Source organism: Dermacentor andersoni, chromosome 2 (genome assembly GCF_023375885.2).
Source record: "Dermacentor andersoni chromosome 2, qqDerAnde1_hic_scaffold, whole genome shotgun sequence".
In the NCBI taxonomy this organism is placed as follows: Eukaryota; Metazoa; Arthropoda; class Arachnida; order Ixodida; family Ixodidae; genus Dermacentor; species Dermacentor andersoni.
In genome coordinates this window covers 153,042,910-153,068,893 of record NC_092815.1, presented here as the reverse complement: position 1 = coordinate 153,068,893, position 25,984 = coordinate 153,042,910, and the positions used below count along the sequence as shown (strand labels likewise).

The window sequence follows — 25,984 nt, the reverse complement described above, 5'->3', positions numbered from 1 at the left end:
TCGAATGCTGCGGATTCAGCCTAGCATGCTCTACAGTCTGGCAACGAGCGCGGCTTTGGGATCTTTCTGAAACAGCTTCATCGCTGCTTGGACCGTTCGTGTCCAATTCGGACAAAACAACAGCCATTGCGGCCAACCGTCGTTTCCTTTCGATCTCCATTTTCATTCAGAGTGAAAACACCTATGACAAAGTCTTTGTTACACCGATGGCGCCATCTAGAGTGAGTAGAAACAAGCAATTATATTAACTTACGGCCACTGAGATCCGCCCGGGCCACCGCAACATCTTCGAGGCCATGTTCAGCCAATACAGCCACTCTAAGCCTACACACCGAGAATCTGAGTATCGCTTTCGGAAACGGTGTCCACTCATCACGAATACATTGCTGTCGAAGCTTCTGGACACAAATTTAAACCAAATACAATCCTCAGTTTGAAAGTTACGGGCCGCACAGTGGACGACGACGACTTGACAGGTTCGAGGCGGACGGCAGTCGCTTCGGGCGTAGCCGCCATCTTTATTTTTCTGGCGCGGTCGTCTACTCAGTCCGTCCGTCGTCTGGATGCGCTTCGCAGCCGGACGGGCGGCGGAATAAGCGTCCGCGGCACAGATTTGCGCGGAGCCGTCCGTCATGTGGATACACCATAATGCGAAATTTGAGCGCAGCTCTATACGTGTTTTTTTCGCATTATACATATTGGCTGGTGCGGACAATCTGTATCGTGCAGCACGTTGCGAACGGAGCAAAGTTTGACACAACTGCATCGCTAAGCAGGAGATCACGAGAGGCAGTGCGTGGGTGACACATGGGCATGGTTCACAACAGCTGCCGCAGACAAACCTCCGCCAATGCAGCACTTTGTTTCCATTTGTCTGAAGCGTGCCACTTCAGCGTCAGCTCATAGCCATCGTCACTGTAGAGCACAGCGCCCCGCTGTTCTTCTCACACTTTCGTTATACGCTCCTGCTCAGCTTTCCACCTCGCATTGTCTTCACTATTGCCGTCTTTCATCACCCGCTGCACTCCGCACTCGCTCATTTATCCTTCACTGTGCTCGGTTGCTCGGTTACGAGAGACACCGACACTCAACGCTGGAATGGGTGCCTAAGAGCTGTGCTCTAAAAGAATGAAAACTGAAAATATTTGTTACAAAATACAGCCCCAGAAGCCCATCACAGTATAGCAGTACGGTTTGCTGGGTCAGTTGGTGCACGGTGACAGCATCTGTACTTGCTGGAACCCCTGTACTGTCCCCATTACAGTAGTTCCACATACAGTAGACTTGAGCATCGCTGGCGCCTGAACGTCTATGCTTTGTGTAGCAATCAAGCCCACAGTTTACTCTCCAAGTGCACGTTTGCACATAGACATTGACTGGGACAGTGGTGTACAGCTCATTTTGCCTGTTTATTCCACTGTGTCACTGACAGACTGTGGTGGCTTGCCACTTCTGGAATTCCTCAGCACACATGCTCGCATTCAGCAGCACCATAACAGGCTTCATATTCTGCTTCTTGCAGTGGCGATTTAGTGTGCCCACATAGCTGTGGCATAGCGTTCACATGAAGTAGAGGACATGTCTACACTGCTTAGCTCAAGGCCCTGTTTTGATGGAGGAGAAACGCAAAAACACTCGTGTGCTTAGATTTAGGTGCGCATTAAACAACCTGAGGCGGTCAAAATAAATCAAGAGCCCTCCACTGCAGAGTCCCTCACAGCCCCATTGTTGCTGTGGGAAGTCGAGCCCCATGAATAAGTCAATTAGCATATCTCTGCACTGATGCTTATAGGCATCAGCCTCCCGGTGTTCTTGTGCCCCAATCTCTTCAGCAGACGAAAACTGAAAACTTACGAGGTGGTGTTGTCTTACTCCAATGAGGAGCAAGACACACGAGTCCTAGCTCATGTGTGCGCTATGATCGCAGCGTGAGGCATGCATGGTGCAAACACCTGCAGCACATGCTGTATACTGTGAGAGATGTCTCTCTGCCCTAATGGCTCCCATGCCACTGGGGCATGCCACAACACAGAGCGACAGAGGAGAGACGAAAGCAGCTAAACCATACACACACAGTTGGCTTTTGTTGATTAGACTCCAGATGCCAGAACGTAGGAATAATGAGGAGTCTTGAATAGTGGATTCACATGAAAATAAGTGACTTTATTTCACAAGTGTCCAAAGAAGGTGTGCTGTATTCTTGGATCGTCACTTTCTGGGATACCTTCAATGTCGAGTGGCTAGCGCAACACGCATCAATGTCTATGAATGATGGCATCCTTGGCAAGCATGCTGTCCATTGCATGACTGGCACAAGACGCATTGGCATCTACTCATGACTGTATCGGCACAGTGCCAAGTACGCTATCTTATCACAGTGCGGAAGCGCTGCCGCCCGTCAGGGCGTCCAGTGATAGTCACGTGAAATATAGGGAAAGTACCTTCGAAAGTGATCGTTTATAAGTACGGCCCAAGTTTGTCAACACATTGCTACATGCATATATGCTTGCCCATGGCCTGACAGGTGATGGCCGTGATTTTCTAGCGATGCCTTTTGTTCTATTCTTTTACCCGCTTTTCAGGCTTCGTCAGTGGTCAGAGCGACACGTCACCAACGTTATCAAGGGGATCAGCCAGCCGTGAACAGTGGGTGGTAAGAGTGTAACGGAACTCTCACAACAAATTCTGCAAATCGCAAAGGTAGCCTTTACGACTTCGTGGTTTGGCTTGGCTTGTCGTGGGTCTCGGGCACGGTCGGCGACTACTAGATTAACTAAACTTCGCTAGTTTCAGTTTCGAGGAGGCGGCAATGACTGTTCTGGCGACATATCAAAACAAAATTATCTATATTTCTGCTCAACCCAGTGGGGCCAAATTAGCACATAGCTGTGCAGTCTGAGTCTGAATTGTCGCATTAAGCACTGTAAAGTGTAAGAAATTTCGGTTGTTGTTATACATTAAAGCTACGGGCCAGTGGCAGTGCCACAGAGCTGTCCAAGTTATCGGTCGTCCACTGTAATTCAATCTGGATTGATGGTCCCGGCCGGCACCCTTATCTGGTAGGCACAATTATGCTTGACCCCAATGGTAACCCCTGTCACAACCTCAACAACTGTAGAGACTCTTGGTGGTGCCTGGGACAGAAAATGAGACATCTCCCTCCAAAAGTGCCTATTTTCGGCCTGCCCTAGGAAGATCTTGAAGCGAAACGATAGCTCACAATAAATGATCACAGCATTTACATGATTCCAACTGGCGCCTTTCTTTCCAAGAAAATTTATTCAAAAATTGCCTGCATGATGCACATGGATGTGGCACCAAAACTGCATTTGCAACAGCCTACTGTTAGAGCCAGCTTAGCCTGAATAATCACCATTGCCGTCACTAAATGGCAGCAGAACAAGTTCTCACTCAGCATGAAGACGACATGGTGCTTTCAGTCTTCGGTTACGAAAGCATATGCAAAAGCCAAGTTAATTTATGTGCTAAGCTAGCGGCAATAAGTCATGTAGCAGTTTTTGGTATTCCGGAGAATTGCATACATCACAGGTTGTATTAGTGAAACGATTAGCTTAAGCCAAGGACCCAGTTTGCAGTTGTTGCAGATTCGTTTGATAAATGCATAATATCAAATATGCAATAGACCACACGGAGGACCTCATATTGTGGTGAAGTACCGTGGGGAGTGATTGCAATATACATTAAGCATAAATAAAGTTCCATTCTGTGAAGGTATTGTTTGCTGGTTTCATCTTTTTCTGGTTACCATAATTGGAGGCATGCCACATTTTTTTTTGCTTAAAAACTGGGCATGCATTAGATTTCTACTTTTTTTAGGAGTGCTAATGCAGTGACGCTACCGCTGCGCCAATTGTGCCGAACTGCGCCGAGAGGCAGACCCTGCTACATCCTGCTACATTTAAGCAAAATCTGAGAAATCTGCACACACTGCGCGCTGAAAGGGTTGCTTGGGCTTTCAAAAATGGAACTAAGTCTTCAAGCACCAGTTTACAGCACGATCAAAAGTGGTGTGGGGTGGACCAGCAGCTGTGTTAGCTCCACTGTGGACTGAGCCAAGCTTCTCCATTTAAACCTGGTTTGTACTGCTGCTTCTTCCATTGGCTGTTTATATTCAATAACTTCCACCTCGACACGTGAGGGTTGTTTAAGCAACGGGACAGCCTCGCTTTTCAAGCGACAGAGAACAATTGAGCTGGCACCGGGCCAGACCCCGCGCTTATCCCCTGCATGACAAGTCCACAACAGTGACCGAAGTTTCGGGTGATGTGTGGTGTCTCGCTCGATTTTTCCAACATAATGCGCAAATTACCACAGACATAGCGGCCGTGAATGATATGTAAAGCGAAGTTTTCTTTGCCTCTTCCTTCGTCTTTCCCACTGCTGCTGCGGCTGTCTTGCACACCACTTCGGGGGGTGGTTCAGAGCGTGTATATACATGGACGGAGCATGGCAGAGAGGATAGGAGACTTAAGAAACTCGTTAGGACCTTTGCACTGCATCAAATGTGCACAGTGCCCTCTGGAGCTCCCTGGGCATCACCACATCAGCTTCTTGACAGCTGTAATTGTTCGTGACGTCCCGCAACAACACTGCAGAAATTGCAGCGCTTACCTTTCTACTAACGTGCGAGTCCATAGGGAAGCTAGATAGAATGGTAGAGAGAAGGGGTGGAGAGGAGGCAGAGGATGGGTAGAATCGACGCAGTCGCGAAACAAGTAACAGCCTTGCCGCTCTTCGCTCGCAGTTCCCGTACAAGGGAGGTATAGGAAAAAGGTGACATGAAAAGGCAAGGAAACACTACTAAAGTAGACATGACAGCGGTTGCGGGAAACTGGATGAAATTAAGTTCAAGGTACAGTACAGTGCCGTACGTAGAAGCAGATCCGCATTAATTAAAGCGCACCGCAGGGTCTAGGTGATACTACAGAAGTGGTCGCACGTCAAATCAACGCTTCTATGCCCGCTGCGGTAGCTTTGCAGCTATAGCATTGCTCGAGGTCATAGACTTGATCCCGACTGCGGCAGCCGCATTTCGACAGGGGCAAACTAAGAAAATGCTCATGCACTTAAATTTGGGGGCACGTTAAAGAACACCACAATGTCAAAATTAGTCTGGAGTCTGCCACTACGATGTGCTTTGTAATCCGATTGTGGTTTTGGCACTTGCAGTCCCATAATACGATTCTAGCTTAATACTTTTGCCATGTTGCGATGTGCCATGTGAGGCAATGACAATGCTCAACCCTCTACGAGATTGTGAAATATGGCACACAGCAATGCCTCAAGTAAACACCTCTCCCTGTGTGTTCCGTTTACTATGCAGACAAACAGCAGTGGTGCACGCAAGGTAACTTCTAACATCAACTCACCACTCTCTTGTTGGACTAAACATTGAAGGAATTAAGCATTCACCCTCAACATCATTGCTAATTTTTGCCAGTCAAAGCAAAAAGCACAGAATGCTTCGCTTACATTAGTTGCCACAGTGCGTGGGATCTGCATAATTTTATGCTATTCAACTAATTGCCTATCCCCCACTTTTCTTGGCTAGGCGAATTTCACTGTGTGAAAACAGCGTACGGCTGCTACTAAGATTTTGGTCAACTCTGCACCAAACAGCAACTTTTGCCTCTGGGTGCTGACGAAGTGCCGCTGCTTAGGCCTTGCTCTATCGTACGGTCGTGACAAAAATTCGCTGCCAGCTGACACCATGGCGGGCAGCAAGTCATTGTGGCAAGGTGACCTCCAATATGTTTGGACCAGTAAACCGCTTCGGTAATTGGGCGTGAGATCACGGGCTAGACTGGTGGCCAGAAGCCGAGATTGGGTCCGTGGGCGACTGCTGCTGCACGAAATGTTGGCAACTATTGCGAACGTTCTCGTGAATTTTGTTTTGCGTTTACTGGACGGAATGGCAAACCCTCACATGTAGGCAGAAAACTCCCAAAATGAACTCGTGCATCGCAGCCTAATCTGAGAGCGTTACACAGTCAAATGTCACGCGTTTATATCTGCACTTTGTGACGGCGCGTGGCGCACATTGAGCTGTGCGACAAGTGAAATTGAACTACCCTGGCAGTGTCGACCCTCGCAGTACTTCAAGTGGATGGTATATCAGTGAAGCACAGCACAGGGCAAAATAAGTAAATTTTTCATAGAGCTTATGTGTACCACCTTTTCACAGAGTGATCTGTCTTAAAGGATAAATTTGTAGCAGCCGGATCATACCAAACGTTCTCAAAACACTTCCAAATACTGCATGTAGCATGTCTAAGTGCTTGCATGTTTTTTCTAAGCCACTGAGGTGCTATTTGGGTACATTTTAGGAAACCACCGCTCTATCGCAGTCCACAGTATGAACTGCGATGAAGGGAGCGAGGGGGGGAGGTCATTTGTAGTGTTTCGTTTGTGTTTATGAACCAGCAACCACTTATTTCACATGGCTTGCCCACTGTAAAAGCCATATATAATATAGTTTGCAATTGCTTTCATAAACCTGCTCTGAAAGCCCGTTTTACTTCTCCAATATGCATTTTGGGCTGCTCCAAAATGGCATGGGCCAGTAGTATCGGTACTAATGTGGTTTCTATGTTTAGACTCAAAACTCAGTCTGTGTTCTATTCAAGGGTGTGCCTAGTACCTCCAAATGAATTAGTGGTGTGTTTCGATGTCTTTTTTTGCCTCTTGTATAATTTGACTCACCGAATAATTCTACCAGTTCGGTCGGTCCTGTTAGGGTTGAATCAGTGGAAGTCAGCTGTGCCGTCAACAACCGATAATTGAGACATGCTTGATTATTCGGACAGCCCCGCAACGCAACCACTAGTCCATGGACTTGAATGTATAAGGAGGACCAAGTATTGGACACCTTACAGTGCGTGATGCAATAATTCAGACTCCAACTGCACAACTGTGTGCTAATGCAACCACCAAGTCAAGCAGAAATAGCAATATTTCCGTTTTGAGATGTCGCCGGCATTGTTGTCAGCCATGTCGTCTGCACTCTGCGAAACCGAAACTAGCAAACCCTAGTCGATCTAGTTGTCACTAATAAGCGTTTGGTGCATGCATTGACTACTTTCGTCTAGCTGTAGCAACAGCATAACAATAGCCGAAATACGGGCTGTGATTTTGTAGCAACGCCTCGCGCTCGATTCTATGCCACCCTTGTCATCCACTATTCATGGCTGGCTGATCCTGTTGATAATGCGTGCGAAGCATTGCTCTGACCACTGATGAAGCCTGAAAAGGGTGAAAAAGGGTAGCATGAAAGGCAAGCATACGGTCTTATTGTGTATGATGTGGATCCTAGGTGTTGCCTTGACCCCGTGCCATAGAACGAATTCGAAACCGTGTGATGAGCCCCAGCATGGAGATGCGCACACAGGAGCCAGCATTTATGTGTGCGAGCATGAAATAGTTTGCCGACTGGTGTCTCTTTAGGCACGCAGTAATGACACTCTGTCTTTGACGTCAGCCTCCTGTGTGTGCCCAGGGCAGACTTTGCTTAAGGGGAGAGTACATTCTGTACTGGTGTCTTCTCGTCTCCCTCCACTTAAACGACCGCCACCGTTCACCACCACCAACGCAGCATGAACCCGCTTGGCATTTTGTCCCTTGATATGCAGAAAGTGAATCGGCACTCATGCATTAAACCAACTTTTCCAATGGGCTCTGCTATTCTTGTTTTGATGCCTTAGCAGCATATTGTGGTACTATATAGAACATAATTTTTGTACTCCACCAAAACTAGAGAGGTGTGCACTCATTCTGATAACTGTCATGCACGTTTGTTTCAAATGTATGGTGTCAGTAATGCAAACTTTATGAATACCTCCCTTAGAATTGTCTTTAATGTCCCTTTATTACACGAGGAAAACAACGCACACTCCACACATAAGACGAGGCTGCAAAGTGATGGCACTCACTGTAAGGCTGCTCTGAAAATGTACACCAACAACAGCCTTCTGATAAGACACTTACCGTATTGCAATTAGCCAGGTGTGGCAAGCATTTGTTATGGACGCCAGTGACCACGGTGATGCTGTTGCAGTGTCACACCGTGGAGAGAGCACCACCTGGTTGATGTCCAAGCTTTTGGTGTTAGCTACAGGTGTTGTTTTTTGTGGAGGCAGTGCTATTCTGTTTAGCTGCCATAGCAGTTGCTAAGCTTTCTCATTTTTATGCCTGGCTTCTAATGTACCAGAGTCAATCACGGAGATCATTTCATTCCAGTTGGTCTATCAATGCTCCGCACTTAGGCTAGATATAAATAGAACTCATGCTAGGTATAAATAAGCCTTTCATTTTGCAAAGAGTCAGTTTTGTTGGTTGAACAAAGGCTTTAATGCAACTGTCGGTTGTTACAGTAAATCTCATTGTAGAGCAAGTGTTTGGTCTCATTCCAAGTTGTTTACTTTCATGGCATTGTAGTTGGCCCAAAGAGATGGTCAGAGCTGGGCTAGCATCTCAAGATCATGGGGGATTCTTTAATGAGGTTCTTCTAACAGGTTAATTGAGTTAAAGGGGTTTAATAAGCCAAGGCGGCAGCTCAGCTATGAGAGAGGCCACATTTATGGGCTCCAGACTCGGTGTTAGCCACTGACAGTTTTTAATGTGTGATTAAGCAACTTTACTTTCCTCAGCAGGCCTTGCTAGACTTGCAATACTATATTGGCGTACATTTTTTTGTCTTGTGTACATGCAGCTGGGAATAATAACTGGAGCTAGCGTTTCCAGCACGAAAATTGTCCTGGTAGTACTTCTTTTTTCTTGCCTATGGCATGCCCCCTTCTGCTTATTACAGCTGCATGAATGACCTGGCATGATCTAGAATTAATTATCTAAAGTAACGGCTTGAGGCGTGCAAATGCAGAACGCACACCCGTGTGCTAATCTATATCATTGCTCCACTCAGCAGTTCGCCTCGACCTTGGGAAGTGCAGGACAAAGCCACCGCTTTACTAATGTGGTCACTGCACTTTAGTAGTAACACTACTCAGTCATTCCCAATCTCACACGCTCAGCATCTAGTCGAATGCACTGTAATGGAGAGGTGTTACTCAAGCAATGTCTTATCTTTGGAACCACTGAGGAGCTTTATCAAAGGGCAGTGAATCCTTCACAATTGTCAACCCATTGTCACGATGCAAAAAAAAAAAAATGACAGCTGTGACACGGTAAATGGTGCTGTTCTAACTTGGTTGCAGGTGAAAGGCAGCTTCAGAGGTGCAAGTTACTTCACGTGCTGGCCAGCTGTAGGACAGCCAGGGATGGCCAAAAAAAGAAAACTGAGACAACCTTGTAATAAAGCATCTGTTCTGCATAAAAGTTTGGAATTATTTTTTGTCTATCCAAACGTGTGGATAATCACAAGGCTGGGCCAGATTCATTCAAGGAAACTCTTGTTGGCAAAAGCGACACCCCATTTCCTGAGCCACGTAAGTCGTCACATAGATTTTAGTATACTTGCCGACAACTTTCTGTGGCAACGAAGAGAGTAGCATCTGCTGACGTTTTTCCAAGTAGTTCGGCAAAGTTTGGCAGTGCCTTTTCAGGTACAGAATCGGCGTAGCTTGCTACTTGCGACTGTTATGCATTTGCGAAAGTACGGAAGAGCAGAGCGGGAAGACAGAATTCAGATTTAACGCAGAGCGGTGCATTTTGTAACTTTAATATTAAAGTATACCAAGTGTTGTAGACATTAAGCTGTTGGATTTCTGTTCCACAGCTTAAACAGATGTGAATGAGACTGCGGGACTATTTTCAGGAGCACTGTCGCACAGCGTTGGGCTCCGGCAGCAACTAAAGTCCCTTTATGAGCTTTAAAAGCTAAGTACCGAAAACTTTTGCAGCGTCACCAAGGCAATTTATTGGACAGAGCCCACTTCCGGCTGGGAGCTGCTTCCGTCTGCCATGTTCTTCCTGTGCCAGTCCAGCACACTTGTTTTCTTGCTTGTGCAGTTGTGTTGGCAACAGATTTTCAGCAAAGGTGACTTCTGTATATCTGTCGCTGTTTGCTGGATGTCAGCATACCTTTCCGAACGATTGTTGCTGCCTGCTGCTGCAATGTTTCATTGTTCACCTCAAGACAATGGTTTACGCATATTAAAGGCACAGATAGCACAACTGCAGGTGCAATGCACATTTCGAAAAGCCCATCATCAGTCTGAATAGCGCTAACCAGATTCGGCTATGAATGGCAAATTTGGCTTTGTGATTGTGGGTTCGTTCCTGAGCCCGAATCATGCGTAACCGTGCAATGCGACATCCTACTTAAAATTGCTTAGTTGAGCAATTGTTGAATATTTAAACAGCAAGATACAGGAGATTCGGTAGTGGTTTTATTACAGTACAAAACAAAAGGAAAAGACGCTGCCGGCCGCGGCAGTTGCTATCTGAGGTTTTGCGCACACAGCCCTAGAAAAATAGCTGATTGAAATTTCTACAAGTCTGTTAGGAATATGTATAGGTTATATGGGTCGTTCTATGGGTCTGATATATATTCCTACCTGACCCATGGAACTCTTTACCAGACTGGTACACAGCAGATAGATCTCGCTGTGCTGCCTACAAGACCAAATAGGATGATGTATCAGTCTTTTAAACCCAGATAGAGATCATCACATAACATACAGAAATATAATAGAGACACTGATAAAGCATGTTAGAAATAGCACAAACACCGGTGCCGACATGCTTGAAGAGCTATTTTTAAAATGAACTCAATATACAACCTCGAACACATTGCCTGCCGCGTGAACAGATTAACAAACACAGTTGGGTTATTAGAGTATCAAATGAAAATGAGCTGTATAAACTGTGCAATTATCAAAACATTTTACAGCTCGTATGCAGATATATTATCCTAAACTTGTTTCAACGTAAATTAAAGCACACGTTCTCAAAGCACAGCAGCCTTACTTAGTCTGTGAAACTACATTGAGGAAGTTGCATGAGAAAAGTATCAATCCATTTTAGTAGCAGGTGTGCTCCAGTTGTTTAATAAAAATTTCATTTACAAATTTTGCGAGACAGATGTGCAACATTTAATGCATTTTCAAAACAGGATTACTGTTGCAATAAAGTTTATTTACAAAGGCAAAACAAAGCACTTTCAAGACTGTGGATACTAACTGCAGCTGTAACATGTCAGGCTGAGTTTGTGAATGCCATAAATTAGACACTACCGACGTGATTTCATTAAAACATCTTTCTGGGCTTGGAAAATTATAACAGCGCTAACACATGCATCCACAAAGGAACAAGGACGAGACACAAGCGACATGACTACCTACATGACTAGGGTTTATTTTACACTCCATTATCTAAACAATAAGCAAGCAACTTTAGCCACATTTAAGGAAACACATAAGAGGAAAAACGCAGACTGAAGTACCAGCATCACCATGCCCATTTGTGCTCACAGATGCTACATAGAACGCCATGTTTAATTGGCACATGTTTTTACCATATTCCACCTTCATATGAAGCTATTTTCTCCAGACTATGCGCTTTTGCATTCGTCCCAAAAATGTTGTGATATGTGACAGAACACAAGTGAGCTTGTGCAAAAAGAACAAACTGGCATGGCACACTGACAGGAAGCAAGGAAACAGGACGAGCATTGCTATTGGTACAAGATCTACAGCAACACATCAGAACATGACAATAGAGCAATATTATTTAAGCAAAAGTGAGTACAGATCTGATAACTTATTGAAGTAGAAACATGGATTTACCATTTTTAAAACCGCATATTCATGAACAAAAACAGCCAAACATCAGGCACACATACTGCAATATTGGAAGACACAATTCTTCACTGGGTGCTAGTTCAACCACCGCACGTTGAAATGTGTAAGAGCAGTTTAACCTGTGTAGCCTTCAGCAAGTGACAGCAAAGAAGACTATCAGCAACAGGCTTCATATATAGTGCTTGGAGTCTTTGACTCAAACCGTAATACACTGTTAAAATAAAGTTTTAGAGTTTGCTTGTTTCATTCAGAAAAAATGCAGTGTCTTGGTCAAGCCGCCACAGTTAACAGATAAACTTGCACCAGCTACATTGAGTCAAAGGAGAAAATAACAAAGTAAGAAAGACAGATGCACGGTGTGAAAGTGATGCTGTTGTATCAAGTAGCACAACTGCCCACTTAAGGCATCATTCAGCTGCTTTACATGCCTCTGCATACAGACTGAGAAGCTTTACCTCTTCACCATCTGCTAGTGAAGCACTGTTTGTTCACTGTGCTCACCAGCTCAAGGCAGTCATATAGTTCAGTAGGGTCCTTCGCTACATGTAGGGACACTGACCTGAAACCATGCACAAGTCTTGTAAAATATTGTCATGTTTTGCCTACCACGACTGTTCATCAGCAGCTGCATCACTACTGCCAACATGCAGACCATGCAATTCCCCAAGCACTTGCTCAACAAGAGTACAATAATGAAGAGTGACAAATTGGGCTAGCTGGTTCATTAGGAAAAGAAGAAGTTTATATCGCAAGAAAAAATAAAAGCTCTAGAATTTTGATGGCTCTGGCTTGATTAATATATCCAAACATCAAAAAGCTGATTCTTACAGAACGCCGTCAAGTGTGGTGCACTGTTACCAACTGCTGTTTTTTAAAGCTATAACCTGTTATTACCAGACATTCATGTACCATGGCTGAAGACATACTGTTCAGTGTTACCATGTCTTGAGCACGGGAATTAAACTCTTTCATAAAGGTTTGGTATTGTTGATACAAAAATATTGTGGTCTATTTCCATAAACACCCAAAGGCACATAACTGCGCTGGGTGTTACATAAACTAGTGCCTCCTCTCTTCTGACGCAGACTGAAAGGTACTTTGCATGGAGAATTTCAAGAGGAAATAGTTTTTGGCATTGCAGAATTATACAAGAATTTGCTCCTGTACGAATTCTACAAATGAGAAAAAACGCACCTGAGAAGCTGACAAATGCACTGTTGTTAGTCTCTGTAGTCCGAGTGTACTGGAGAGAGTGGAATGTTCGTTGGTTGATGACCATTGGGTAATATTCAGTGACACTTGATGAGTCACAGCCACGGTTGTGGACTACAGCCTGTTTTTCATTTTCATCCAAGTTCAGGCACGGCTTTACAGTGCCTAACAAAACTGTCTACTGACCAGCTCTCCTCTCGTACACCAAGAAAACTGACTGCTTCTGGTGAAAGATTTAAACTAGCTTTAGCTGCCTGTAACTTTCGAGCAAGTACATCATGTTCCAATATTTGTCAAGGAACAGCATTAGCTCCGCTGACCAGTTTAACAAGAAGTCCATTTCCGCCTTCAAATACAAATGAAGAATGCGATCAAAGAGGTGCTAGTGTAGCCACACTTTTAGGAAGATGCAGAATTTGGTGTACATTGTATGTCATTGCACCCAATCCGTACAAAGACTGTGTTCTCACAACAAACTCTGAGAGAAGATCCGATGATCTCATTATGTCTTCTGAAGTGACGGTGTCCAGTAGAAGTATGTAGATATCCTCCAAAAGCAAAGTGAAATGTCTGACATACATATCCCGCAAACAGCCATGAAGGCATGGTAATGAATAATGAAGAACCCACCACTTCCATTCACTAGCTTTCCAGATTGTGAAGTCTGATAATATTCGTGGTGTACGCGTGCTCGCACCGTCTACGACAAAACAGCACGTAAATAACAGCTGGAACGCATTACTGGCACGTTTCCCTTCTTGTCAGTACCTAACTCATTTGCCACGTTTCTTTATACTGCCCCTCACAGCAAAGCCGTGACTGCAAATGCATGCCGTTCATGTGCATACAGCGCGTACAACCACACCGCCGGAACATGGCGGTCGACGCGAACGGAAAGGGAAAGGAGAAGAGGAACTTGTGGCGGCTACTTGGCAAAAGCCGATCTGGGGATTTCAGCAGCCAACTGCGTATTTCGCGACCGGTCGCAAGGGGAACTGACGCACGATCGCGGTTCAATCTCGCACGCGAAAGGGAGGAAAGTGGGGAGGTAGCACGCGCGGGAGTGGGAGAGCGGCCTCTACTCCTCCAGCAACTGCCTACGCACTAGACATTTTCTTCAAGCACATAAAGCAAAATGGTAGCGTCTTGCAAACAGCTGAAAGTGATGTTTTCTAATGTGTCGATCTACAGACGTTATGGTGATAAAGTTAATAATTGAGGAGTATGAGTAATACCATGCAGGGTCATTCAATAGTTTTTATCTAGTCACTGAAACTTCTGTGCGGGAGAGCTTCGTATAGCGTCCGCAGTGGACGCACCGCGGCACTGGCACAAGTAGAAGGTGAACTGGAGCAGACGCCGAACGGACGCCACAGACGTTCTATGCGTACTGTTATGAACGGCCTGCGGGGGCTGGCGAACTAGAGGAAAAGCGACCGTCGAAATCTGCCCGGCCCGCTGCGATGACTCCCTCTGGGAAAACAACAACAGCAGCAGCCCATCGGCGCCACCATGTCTGCTGCGACGACTCGCTTTGTAAGGACCACAATGCGCCGCGTCCCCAACCGAACGGCGCCGGGATGTCTAGACACAGTCGGCGGACCAAATATTGTTTGTGGAGTCGCCATCGCCTTCACGGTTTGATTGGAGCGGGGGAACTCCTGGAAGAAGAAGTTTTGTGGCGCGGTCTCGCGGGTCTTAGAAGTCGTCAGTCAATGGACAGACGCGGCGGCCACTGTCTGCGGAGTCAACACTGGGACCAAGAGGCGCCTGCTCGGGGCAGGACCCTTGTCTGCGAGAACCCTCTCGCCTCGGTGTGGTCAGTGAAACCTGTGCGGAAGTGCATGTGTAAACCCTCCCCCTCAAAGGCGGGTTGGCGACGATGACTTTGGACGCTCTCATGGGTCGATGATTGAACGGCCGCTTTCCCTCACCTAGGGATCTAGGGAGGACAGACATCGTCAGCTGTTCAAGGTGCATTCTCTTTCAGTCATGCTAGACTGATGAACTGTATCGTTCTCATGTAGTTACCGTAAATAAATCCCATATTCCTCGTTCTCGATGAGAACCAGTCTCTCCCTTCAACAACGTCCTCAGCGTGGATGAGTTGGACGACGGCATGGGCCAGCTACCATCTATTTCATGCCCGACCCCAACCCTTACAGTACACTCGCTATTGTGCAAGGGTTGACTGCCTGTCTAGGCACGTGAATATTGTCGACACAATGTGTGAATCGCCGTTCTTTGCTGTACAGTATTCAGAAACTTACGAAACGCGAACAATTACTATACTCCACTGTTAGAAGCCGACTACAGAGCAAATTCATGTCGCACTTTTATGTAATTGCACGCAAAAAAAGACGTGTTTCAAACTGACAAAGCTAACCAACTTTTACAAGACTAATCACAAAACTAATGACCGAATTACTTATTACTAAATTACTACTAATTATTACCAAACTAATTACCAACTAATATTACTAAACTAACTGATTAACTGACCAAACAAATTGTTAATTACTAAACTAATTATCAAACTTACAACCAACTAGCCTAGCAACTATTAACTAATTTAACTCAATATTAAGTAACACAACAAACTTACAATAACAAATCCAACTCAACCAATAAACTAATTACATAATAATAATCAAGTAATATGCGAGCTAAACTAACTAAATAACCTAACTAGCAAGCTAATTAACTGATCAACTAACAAAGCTAACCAACAGATTAAATAAGTTGTCTAACTGAAATAAAATGATTCACCAATAACCTACCTAACTGTAATAACTATGCTAATTAACTTAGTAAAAAATCAACCAATTGCTAACTAACACACTGAACTAGCCAGCAAAATACAACTGACTTATCCAACTAACTAGAAAAAATGCAAATAGAGGCAGTCGAACAAAACAGTTTGTGCAAGGAAAGCTACTAGCGGGGAAAGGGGCGACGTCAATCACAAAACGGTGCCGTGTGTAATTTAAACACAAGAGCATCACACATTAAATTATTTTTGGCAGAAGTTCCCATTGCATGTTCACTCTTCAAACATGCCGAAATAAGTGAGAAAGAGGCACCTTTCCTCGTGAAAGCTCGATCTGCACGATCGTGCAGCATGGCCATCTGGCGCAGCAGATTGTTCACCTTATACTTACGCCAGCACCTCTGGCGCCACCTTCTGTCTCAATATGAAACTTTCGGGGAAGTTTTATGACAGGATGAAAAGTATTGAAGGAGCCTGTTAGTACTAATTACTCTACTTAAAAAAAGACAAATACTGAAATTTTCTCTAGGGGCAAGACTGCTAAAGCTGGGGCTAGCTGGTAAACACTAATAATAGGTGTGACAGCTCAAAATAAACAAGGATATAAATACGCACAAAATGTACACTACAAGCACCAGGAGGTTGCCGACAATATAACTGGCTTCATCTGCCTTGAAGGTTTCACTTTTTAATGTGTAAGCATTCTTTGGTGAGTACCCCAGCACCATCATGCGAAAAGCGTAATGCCCTGTATCTGCACAAAAATGCGTAATTTGTAAAGTTAAGACATTTAATCGTTAAAATAGTTTAAATGTACATGATTGGTAGCTTATCAGCGATAAGGAACAATTAAAAGAAAACAAGAGAATATCCATAGAGATACACAGGGCTCCTGAGAAAATGCATGGGTAAGCTTACAGTAGGGGTGGGCCAACTTGAAATTTGGGAGTGGGTGGGTCAATTAAAATTTGGGGGTATGCTTACACCTACTTCGGCAACTCCATTGGAATTTCTGCATTCTTTTTGTTTATACTTGCTCCAGGTCAGCTGGGACACCCTGTATACTGTGCTGGGTGCTCGAAGTATGTATTTAAGAATAAAGTTTCGAATTGCCGTGGACAATAATATTCCAATTCTATCCATCTAGGCACTTTGTCTTCATCAACTTTCCTGCCACCTATCTAGCACATTTACTTCAGGATATTGGCAGAGCCCTTTGCATCGGCTTCAAGTCTGACACAAGGAAGTGAAAATGTGTGTAGTTCTTGTCGCCTTGGGCAGTGGTCACAGCAACTTGGAGATTACCACACTTCTGGATGTGACGAAATCGTTTTATTTTTTTTCGTAGCCGAAAATAGTTTTCAGCTTTTAATGGCAAGGTGTCGCCTATAGCTGTGACAATGAGAAAGGGCCACTGCCCAGTGGTCAGACATTATCCAGATGCTTGGTGAAGCCACTGTACCGTAAATAAAACAGACACAATGAATGCAATATTGGACACCTTGGCCACTAGCAATCTTGTGTTTAGTTTATTTGTACTACAATGGCTTCACCATGTATCAACCGTAACTAGCCTGGGAACAAGTTATTTTTAGTTGTCAAGATGGTAGAGTTTCTACAGCATGTGGAGGCTATTTTAAGCGATGGCACTGGAAAGTTGAAAGGCTCCTGGAACACCTTTTCTTCCAAGCCCGAGCAACACACGTGGAATGAATGCAGTGAATTTCCAGGAGCATATTTCTGAAAATATTTTTTACAAATGATGATAAAATTATAAATGTAGCTTGATAATGATCGTCGAATCCAAAACAAACAGTTGAAAGTTGCACACTGCGTCGCTGTTGCCTTTACCTTTTCATCTATGTTGCAGTGAAGCTATGATGTCGTGGTACATGATGGATTTGTTTCTTTGCACACAGCTCGCACAACACAAGAGTGGCTAACTGCAGGCTTTTCACCCCGTCACCCTCAAGGTGGCGACTTAGGAGCAGTTCTCATAATTTATACCTGCTAAACATAGTGACATCCTTGGTAGCTCAATAAGTGTAAGGCAATGAGACCAGACGAATGCAGAAAACTGATCACTCCAATGCAGGTGGTTATCTCCTTATAATGGCTCCCCACTAGCATATGTTAGCACATATAAGTATCCGTGTTCATGAATAATCTAGCCCAAAATGCACATGTGGAATTTCTTAATAGGTAATAATGCAAACCACAAGCTTGGTTTTCTTTGCCAAAATTGCTTTTTTTTACACCCACATTGCCAAAACTACTACAGCAGAACACTCTTGAGCGCCCCAAACTCAAATGTGCCTCTTCTGTTTGAGACACTAACAATGAATCCCTTCGCTAACACTTCAATCAGTTCAGAACCATTTCTACCTAGCCAGTGTATCTCTCTCATAAAAAAGATGCTAAACTTTCCCAATCTATCCATTCTACACTGTATTGCTCACTTGTGCATCTTTTGTAGCATCCATTACATAGACGACAGTTTTTAAGATACCCTGTTCACTGCCCTGGCTCATATGTCCTCACATATAGATCACAGTTGGAGTTAGTGCAACACACTCCAGTGCATCAATTCCTTTGTGCCTTGAACAAGCCAGGACTGGAACCACCTTCTTGCTGCCATCAGCGCCATCCCTGATCCTTCAGCCTTCAAGTCTGCTTATAATGATCTTGTGTTACAATTGCTTATGTAAACTATCACTTTTTAGGACAATCCATTCCTCTATCCGATGCCTGACTGGCCCTGAGAGCAATCAAATGAAATTTGGTACAAGCTCCACCGACAAAACCGGATTTAATCTGCTTTAACTCTTGCCTTGCGAGACATAGTTCCCAAGAGACACTGATATTGACACAAGTTCTCCCCTGCCACGAAGTCACAGAAATTAGCTAACTTGACTGACTGCTTAATCTACCCAAATAGTTGGGCAGCGGTATACTTGCCACTGGCATCATGAAACATGGTTACAGCACAAGGGAGTAAGGACAAACTACACAAAGCGGCACTGGACATCAACTGGCTTTACTTCACCAATGCTTACAGGCATTAAAGGCACGGTCCCACCAAAATTTGAGTATGTGTCATAGTTTCACATATGCCCATCACGCATGAGTGCCATGCATCCTCTTTTCAAGTAATCCATTTCTTCACTCGAGATTCCATGGCAATAGCTAGAAGATTTGAAGGTATGACACGTATTCTCAAATTTCGATGCAAGTGTGCCTTTCAGACATGAAAGCATTGGTGCCGTAACTCCGGCTGATGTCTAGCGCCTTTCTTATGCAATTTGTGCTTGTCTTCTTCTTCCCTACTAGTACTGTAATCATGTTTCATAATGCCAGTTTGCAACTTGCCCAGCTTTCAGTATCAGTATTTGGCACTTCACTCTTAGGTTGCCCCTGAGGCCTCACTGAGGGAAAGAGACAACAGCAAGACCATACTAAAAACACACAAAAGGCTGATGTTGTGGGAGCAGTGGCCACCATCGACAAGTGCTATCGGCGCAAATATGTGCGGCCCTTTCCAAAGCTGCATGTAGTCACTCATTGAGGTGGAAGGCACTGAACTTTTTCGAAAACAGTAGTGAGTGAGACACTGGTACACGGAGAAAATATACTAGATTTGGCGTAAAATATAATTGCTTTTTCCAAAGTCATTGTAGTGTTCTCAAATACCTTGGGCTTTGGGTGAGTGTGCGGTTGGCTGACAAAGCTGACTCATAGACTCGCAAAGCTGACCTGCAATTCTAAACTACGAGACTCTACTCTTATCTGTGGTGCTCATACTCTTACATATCATGTCATGTATGTCGTGTAACGTATGTAATGTGTTGTGCTTTGCCTTCCTTTTCTCTTTCCTATTTTGTTTTCAAGCCAGTGGGTGTGGTGACCCTTTCGAGAGACAATTACAGGCCTGCTTCAATTTGCTTTATGTGGTGTTTTGTATGTTTCCATGAATAATAATAATATAAGCGAGTCTAGGCTTAGAAAGAGTTTCTTGTGGCAATGAAGCCTTATGGGGCCTCTAATAAGTGACAACATCTTCTGAAATGTACATTAAAACACTGTTTCCACAGGGTAACATATGTCTACATAGCGATGGAATTGTACAAAAATATGTACATAATTCCAATTTTGGCATCTGATTACATATACACATGTCAAGCCTCATGTATGAACTTGCTGACTTGAAGCACTAGTCTTGTATATCCTTTCTGGTTTCAGAGTCACATTAGTGGTACATTCTGTTCATCGATACCACTGATGTCACCAAATTGGCTTCTGGCAAATTAATTTGAGCTACTCTGGTTGGAAATAGCAGTAACAGAAAATTGTAAACCAAAGTTTTCAACTGACCAAAATTTTCAACTGATGCATATGTTGGTTATCCCTTTGACAAGTCTAATAATGATGACTTCTAACAAATTCCACATTTTAATTGTTTCGGTTCAGAATTTTTAGTCAGGAAAGGATCTGCCCTCTACTATCATATTTAACCCTTTGTAACCCTCTGGCAATGTGTGTTGCAATAATTACTCTACCACAGGTCTTGTTTACTATAGCTGAATTTCGTTGTTCTAATGGTAACATACTTGCTACACATCAGTGCTATGATGGAGCCCACATAGCTGGCGGGACTTCCAGAGAAGTCGTGGATGACAAGAAACAATTTATGGCTTCTGCCAGGAATCAAATTTATCATTATATTGATGGTTTCACTTCTTATCTTCTTCCTCCATCAATATTTCAGTTTATTACACCCATATCTTCAAGAATGTAATGCTCAAGGGTGCTTTTACGGCTGCATTTCGTGGTCAAAATCTAAAACAAGAGCGAGGTTCACAGGAGGGTAAAGGCTTAATTAAAATGATGAAGAATGGTCGAACAACGAATGTCACTGAAGTCAACGCTTCAGCAAAGGGTTCGTACTTGCAACAATGAAGGTTTAAAACGGTTTTATGAAAGTTTTATGTGCCAAAACCACTTTCCGATTATAACGCACACCGTAGTGGGGGCAGCCGAAAATTTCGACCACCTGGGGTTCTTTAATGTGCACCTAAATCTAAGTACACGGGTGTTTTCGCATTTCGGCTCCACTGATACGCGGCCGCCGCGGCTGGGCTTCGATCCCACAGCTGACGAAGGCAAGTCCCCTTGTCAAAACATTGGCTTCAGCGACATTCCTTGTCCTACTACGCTCAATCACTTTAAGGTAAAGTAGAAATTTTTCGTAGCTTACTGAATAAAGGAGTGCCCACATATGCTGCCACCAGAAATTAACACTTTAATAAGTTAAATTCTGGCATTTCACATAGCAATACCTCAATCTGATTATGAGGTAAGCTGTAGTGGGGGACTCTGGATTAATTTTGATTACCTGGGGTTCTTTACCATGTACCTAAATCTAAGTACACAAATGCTTTTTTTAATTTCACCCCTGTCAGAACGCAGCACCATGGCCAGAATTTAGCTCTCAAGCTTAGCAGCACGGCAGCATTGCCATTACGGCAGGTGTTGCCACTAGGAAGCTCGCATTGTTTTCTGCGTTAGCAGAACTTGAGATGTATTGATGCAGATTTAGCTGCAACAGAAAGTAAAAGAAAATCAGGAAAACTTGAAGTTCGAAAGACATGAGACCCGAATTCATTGATTGGAGGACAGTGCTATAGTCATTATCCAGTGGTACAACAAATGAAGCCCTCTCATGGGGCCCGGCATGCACAGCACAACCCTGGTGAAAAGTGCAGGGAGACCGTGCTCGCTAATTCAGTTAGTAAGCGAATGTTTCGAAGTTTGTACGGCCAATAAAACTACTATCCTTACTTTATATAGCTGTGCACTAATTTGCTATCACAATCGATGCTTTGCTGGCAAAACAGATTTTTTATTGATTGACGACTTTGGATTTTATATCATAAGTCAGTGACTGTATGATATAATAATGACCATGGCGAGGCTTGTTAATATATATATTATGGAGATCCAACGCACATGTTGGAAACCACGCGAGGTAAGATTTCATTCAAGCAATTTATGTACTGCACCATTCACAAGCTATGGCGAAACACAAACACCTAGTCAGACTGACGCATGCGAGAGGTCTATGCAACAATCTCACAAGGACGAAGTTGATGTTTGTCGACGGAGGAGTGGTGACAGCAGTTGTACGCACAGAAAAATAGGACACACATATCTTGCTACATCTAAGGATTATGTACCGTTTTTGCCACCGTGGCACATATACCCATTCCAGAGAACACACCAAGAATGCGCACACTGGCACCTACCAAATGGCTAAATCAAAGAATCCATTAAATATACAACGCACTCTTCTTTTCGGAGGTCGTGCGCTTCGGATATACTTATGAGCCGAGAGAATACGTCAAGGTTTTATGCAGGAATTATTTTTATTACGCAGTACAGAGGTACGCTTACTTGCGCCATTTTCGTCAGTATGCATACATGGGTTACATAAATGGTGGCCCGATATAAATTATAACAAGAGCAAGTGAACAAATTAGTGAATTGCAAGGCGATAGTAATTGCAGTCAATCATGACCGTCAACATTTCCAGTGATACTTGTACAAACCTGTTGAAACGGAGGAACCCACACAAGTAGGTTTTTACGTTTCATCTACCTTTACAATGTCCCTTGCAGTTGCTGTGTTCTTCACTTGCTCTGGGTTCGGCTTAACTGGGTCAACGGTTAATTTTGCTGGTACTAGAATTTCATGCATACATTAGCGTCAGCTACGGGAGGCAGGGGTGTTCTCGCAGCGCCGCAAACCTTCCGCAGCATCGATTACCGGTCCAGTTTTGTTACGGTTATGTAGTATACTGCTGTAATGTTACCACATAGTAGGGTTGACGGCGGTTCCCAGGTATACCATTATGTACAGTTATTGTGCTACCTCAAGGCAGTTTTTCGGCTTCCAAACATCCCCTCCCCATCGGGAAATGGAAACGATGTTCCTTTAGGCGCATGTGCGTGCATATCCACACATATATCCGCCGAGATACCGCAGCAGCAGCCATGCAAAATGGGGGAAGAGTCTGCAAAAAAACATCGCTGTACGTTTTTTACCGTGTTTTCTACCCACGCCATTGCCCACGTTTTGACAGCTCGGGCTAGTGGCGAAGCGCATGCACCGGGAAAAAAAGCTAAACACAAACACCAGCCAAATACCCTTAAGAAACAAACCCCAACATTTTCTATTGATCTTCGTTATTTTCTGAAAATTATTATTTTATTGCTGTCCTAACTTAACCAATTAGACAAATTTTGCAGCGGCTCACTTTGAGTTTCGGTTTCCCCTCACGTAGTTGTCGCAATCTGGCGCGCTTCGATGTTGCGCAAGAAATGACGTACGCTTGCTTCTGTCAAGCACGTTCAAGTTACGAGGTCGTCCAACTCGTTACACACCGGTGCGCGGAATTGCTGTGTAGAGCAGACACGTTGCGCAATGCAGGATGTCGAAATGCTACAGCTATTCGCGCTTCTTATCACGCAGCCGGATAGCACTACTCGACGGTCTTCGCGGCCTTGAGCGGACGACGCACCTTGGGAGTAACGACCTCGGCTGTCGTAAACAAATGCCTCAGTCGTTGCGGAGGCGCTAATTTTAAAGACACACGCAGGACCACCGATTCAAGGGCAAATAAATAGTCTTTCGGGCCTGTTTCATCTTGCTGTTCGCGTGCCACCATGCGGTTTTCCAGATTTGTATTCTCAACGGAGTAGGTGAGCTGGAATGCACTGCCAGCCGTTTCTCGTCATCTGTGCGCATCGTGGCTGCAGCAGGGAATGTGCGCGCGTTCAAAAGCCGCATCGAGCTATCACCCTATGCGCGTGGAACATCATTTTTTTCCTTGGTTTCGGTTGACCACTGGCGCCGGCCGGTCAAAGCGGGGACAACGCGCACGCCTTGGTGACGAGCGGGGCTCGCGCTGCGAGCCGTGTGCAGAAAAAGTACCACGTGAGCTGTGCCAGTGGTCCGTGTGCAAAAGGCCCTCTTTGTTCCATTTCGTGCCAGCTTCGGTGGGTGTCAGTTGGCGTTCGAGTTGCTGCCTTGGTTCTCGGACCCGCTTCCCGCTACCGACCTTTACGGAGACATCGCACCACACGGTTCCCGGACCCCAGACGACCGACCAACCGTCAACATGAGCAGCCAGGAGTGCTACGCCTGCCACAAGCCCGGCCACTTCGCCCGCGAGTGCCCGCAAGGAGACCGCAGCTATGGCGGATCATTCGGCGGCAGCTCCTACCGCTCCGGCGGTGGCGGAGGTGGGTTCAGCTCCCGCGGTGGCGGCAGTAGCCGCGGCGGCGGCGGCATGCGCGGAGGCCCGCAAAGTCGCATGGGAGGCGGCGGCGGCGGCGGTTTTGGCCCTAGCCGACTCACTTGCTACAACTGCGGCAAGGCGGGACACATCGCCCGCGAGTGCCCCGAAGACGGCAAGACCTGCTACACTTGCGGCAAACAGGGCCACATATCGCGCGACTGCGACGAGAAGCCGTGAGAATTGCGCGCGCGGGACAGCCAGGCAGAACGGAGATAAAGAACAAAAAAGTAACCTCCGCCGCCGCACACAAGAGTTCGTTGTTGCGTTGTCATCGTTCTAGGCCTGCCGTGAAGAGAAAAAAGCATTCGACCCCCCTCCCCAAGTCTCGTGGCGGTTAACGCTAGGACTGCATTTGTTTCCTCCGGTCATCGCATTACTTTCCATTCCTGAAACAGAGCACCATTCGACGTTCGTTTTTCTTTTTCTTGCGTTCCTTTGCGCCATTCATCCGGATAGGCGGAGCCGTCAGACGCTTCCCCTAGCTTAGCAGTGCGAGGAAGCTGAGCCCTGGCCTCGTTTTTTTTTTACCTCGTCTGCCGGCGCCGGCGTCCATCTTTGAAAAGAAAGAAAAAAAAATGGTGGATGCTGCGTACTCGTGTAGGCCTAGCCACGCCACAATGGATGCTCACACGTGGCGGCAGCCTTCGCGACGGAGAAGGGAAAAAACAAGATCGGTGACCTCTTCGAGCAGTGGTACGTCATCGACTCGTCGTTCGCATCGCCTTCTTCGTGCGCTGGCTTCCAAAACCTTCCCTTCCCCCGGATTTTTTTTTTACCCCGATCTCCGTTGGTGACTTGACTGAACGTGTTTTTGTGGTGGCGTTTCGGAGCCGTCGGTATGTGCCAACCGATGTGGGCTCGTGTATTTACGTTTTTTTAGCTCCTTTACCGGGCGCGCCGAATACGGCAAACGAAAAAAAAATGCTAGAAGAAAATTTCCGAAGAGATAGAGAGGGTTGAACTTTGCGGCTTTATGTAACGGAGCTTGTTCGAGGACATTTGTGTTCGAGAAACTTTCTTTAAAACAAAACTTCATGTGTGTTGTGTGCGCGTGTGCTGCGTAGGACTGGCGTTTATTTTTATTTTTTCCTCCTTCCTTCTTTGACTGTGTATAAAACGAGAAAAGAGAAATGCCTCATGTACAATCTTCTTTCCAAAGGCTGATGATTTTAGTGTGCCGTGCAGTTGTTGTTGCAGGGAGCACTACGCGAGGACAATAAAAATGAAAAAAGAGAAAAAGGCTGATCTGCAGCATCTCGACTTGTGGTTTTGTTGGAGAAAGTTGCTCGGCCTGTCGCCATCACGACTTGGAGCCAGTGACTACATCTTTCTCTCTCCTGTTTTTTTCTAGGGCTGTGTGGCAAGGCCCCATGGCAATGCCTCGGGAACCACCACTAAGCAACCATTGGGGGTAACGCGCTGTGCGAGCATTCGCCACGCCGCTGGGTTTGACTGGTCTGGGTATGAACAATTGCTTCTTTCTCTCACCCCCCAACCCCCTTTTGTCTCCCCCCTTGCCCTGTAGCCTGTAACACCTACGTCGTCTGCGCGGAGAACCTGCTTTGAGGAGCGAGGCTGGTGGTGCTCACAGGTGACTCGCATTTGGGTTAGCGCGTTTTGACTGCGCTGGCCGTCTGCTTGTCCTTTGGTTGCTTTGCTTGAACGAGATGCAGCCGATGAACGAGGTCGCCCGCGGATGGAAACGCACTAGATTGTCGGTGACCCAGGGTGCATTTGTGCAAGAATAGACAAAAGAGAAGCAGCATAGCCAACTGAAATTTTCGTGCCATCTTCCCGTGACGCAAATTTTGAGTTTGAGGCCTTTTGCCAGGGATGTTCATGAGTATCGGGAAAAAGGAAGCAGTCTTG

The 25,984-nt window shown here is 45.3% G+C and overlaps 2 protein-coding genes and 1 long non-coding RNA gene across 25 annotated transcripts in view; 2 read left to right on the top strand and 1 right to left on the bottom strand.

Annotated features, from left to right (window-relative positions):
* LOC129387288 (uncharacterized) overlaps nt 1-9,224 on the bottom strand; it is a 51,988-nt gene extending 42,764 nt beyond the window's left edge. Inside the window, exon 1 of the long non-coding RNA XR_008614566.2 lies at nt 8,005-9,224. This is a non-coding gene — a long non-coding RNA (uncharacterized lncRNA). The remainder of the gene's footprint in view (nt 1-8,004) is intronic.
* LOC126540575 (uncharacterized) overlaps nt 1-15,046 on the top strand; it is an 80,070-nt gene extending 65,024 nt beyond the window's left edge. For 15 of the 23 annotated variants that reach the window (XR_011892854.1, XR_008614560.2, XR_008614562.2 and 12 more), the window contains 2 exons: nt 2,583-2,700; nt 9,231-15,046. Coding sequence is in view for 10 of the 23 variants with exons in the window: in XM_055076131.2 (XP_054932106.1) it covers nt 2,583-2,665 (83 nt within the window). In the remaining 13 variants the exon portion in view is untranslated. The remainder of the gene's footprint in view (nt 1-2,582; nt 2,701-9,230) is intronic. The other 8 variants (XM_055076124.2, XM_072286566.1, XM_055076122.2 and 5 more) reach the window with 2 other exon arrangements.
* Nucleotides 15,047-23,776: 8,730 nt separating this feature from the next.
* Nucleotides 23,777-25,366, top strand: LOC126540578 (uncharacterized). Its single transcript, XM_050187416.3, has one exon. The coding sequence runs from the start codon at nt 23,936-23,938 to the stop codon at nt 24,290-24,292; it is 357 nt and encodes a 118-aa protein (XP_050043373.1). The 5' UTR covers nt 23,777-23,935; the 3' UTR covers nt 24,293-25,366.
* The last annotated feature ends 618 nt before the right edge of the window (nt 25,367-25,984 follow it).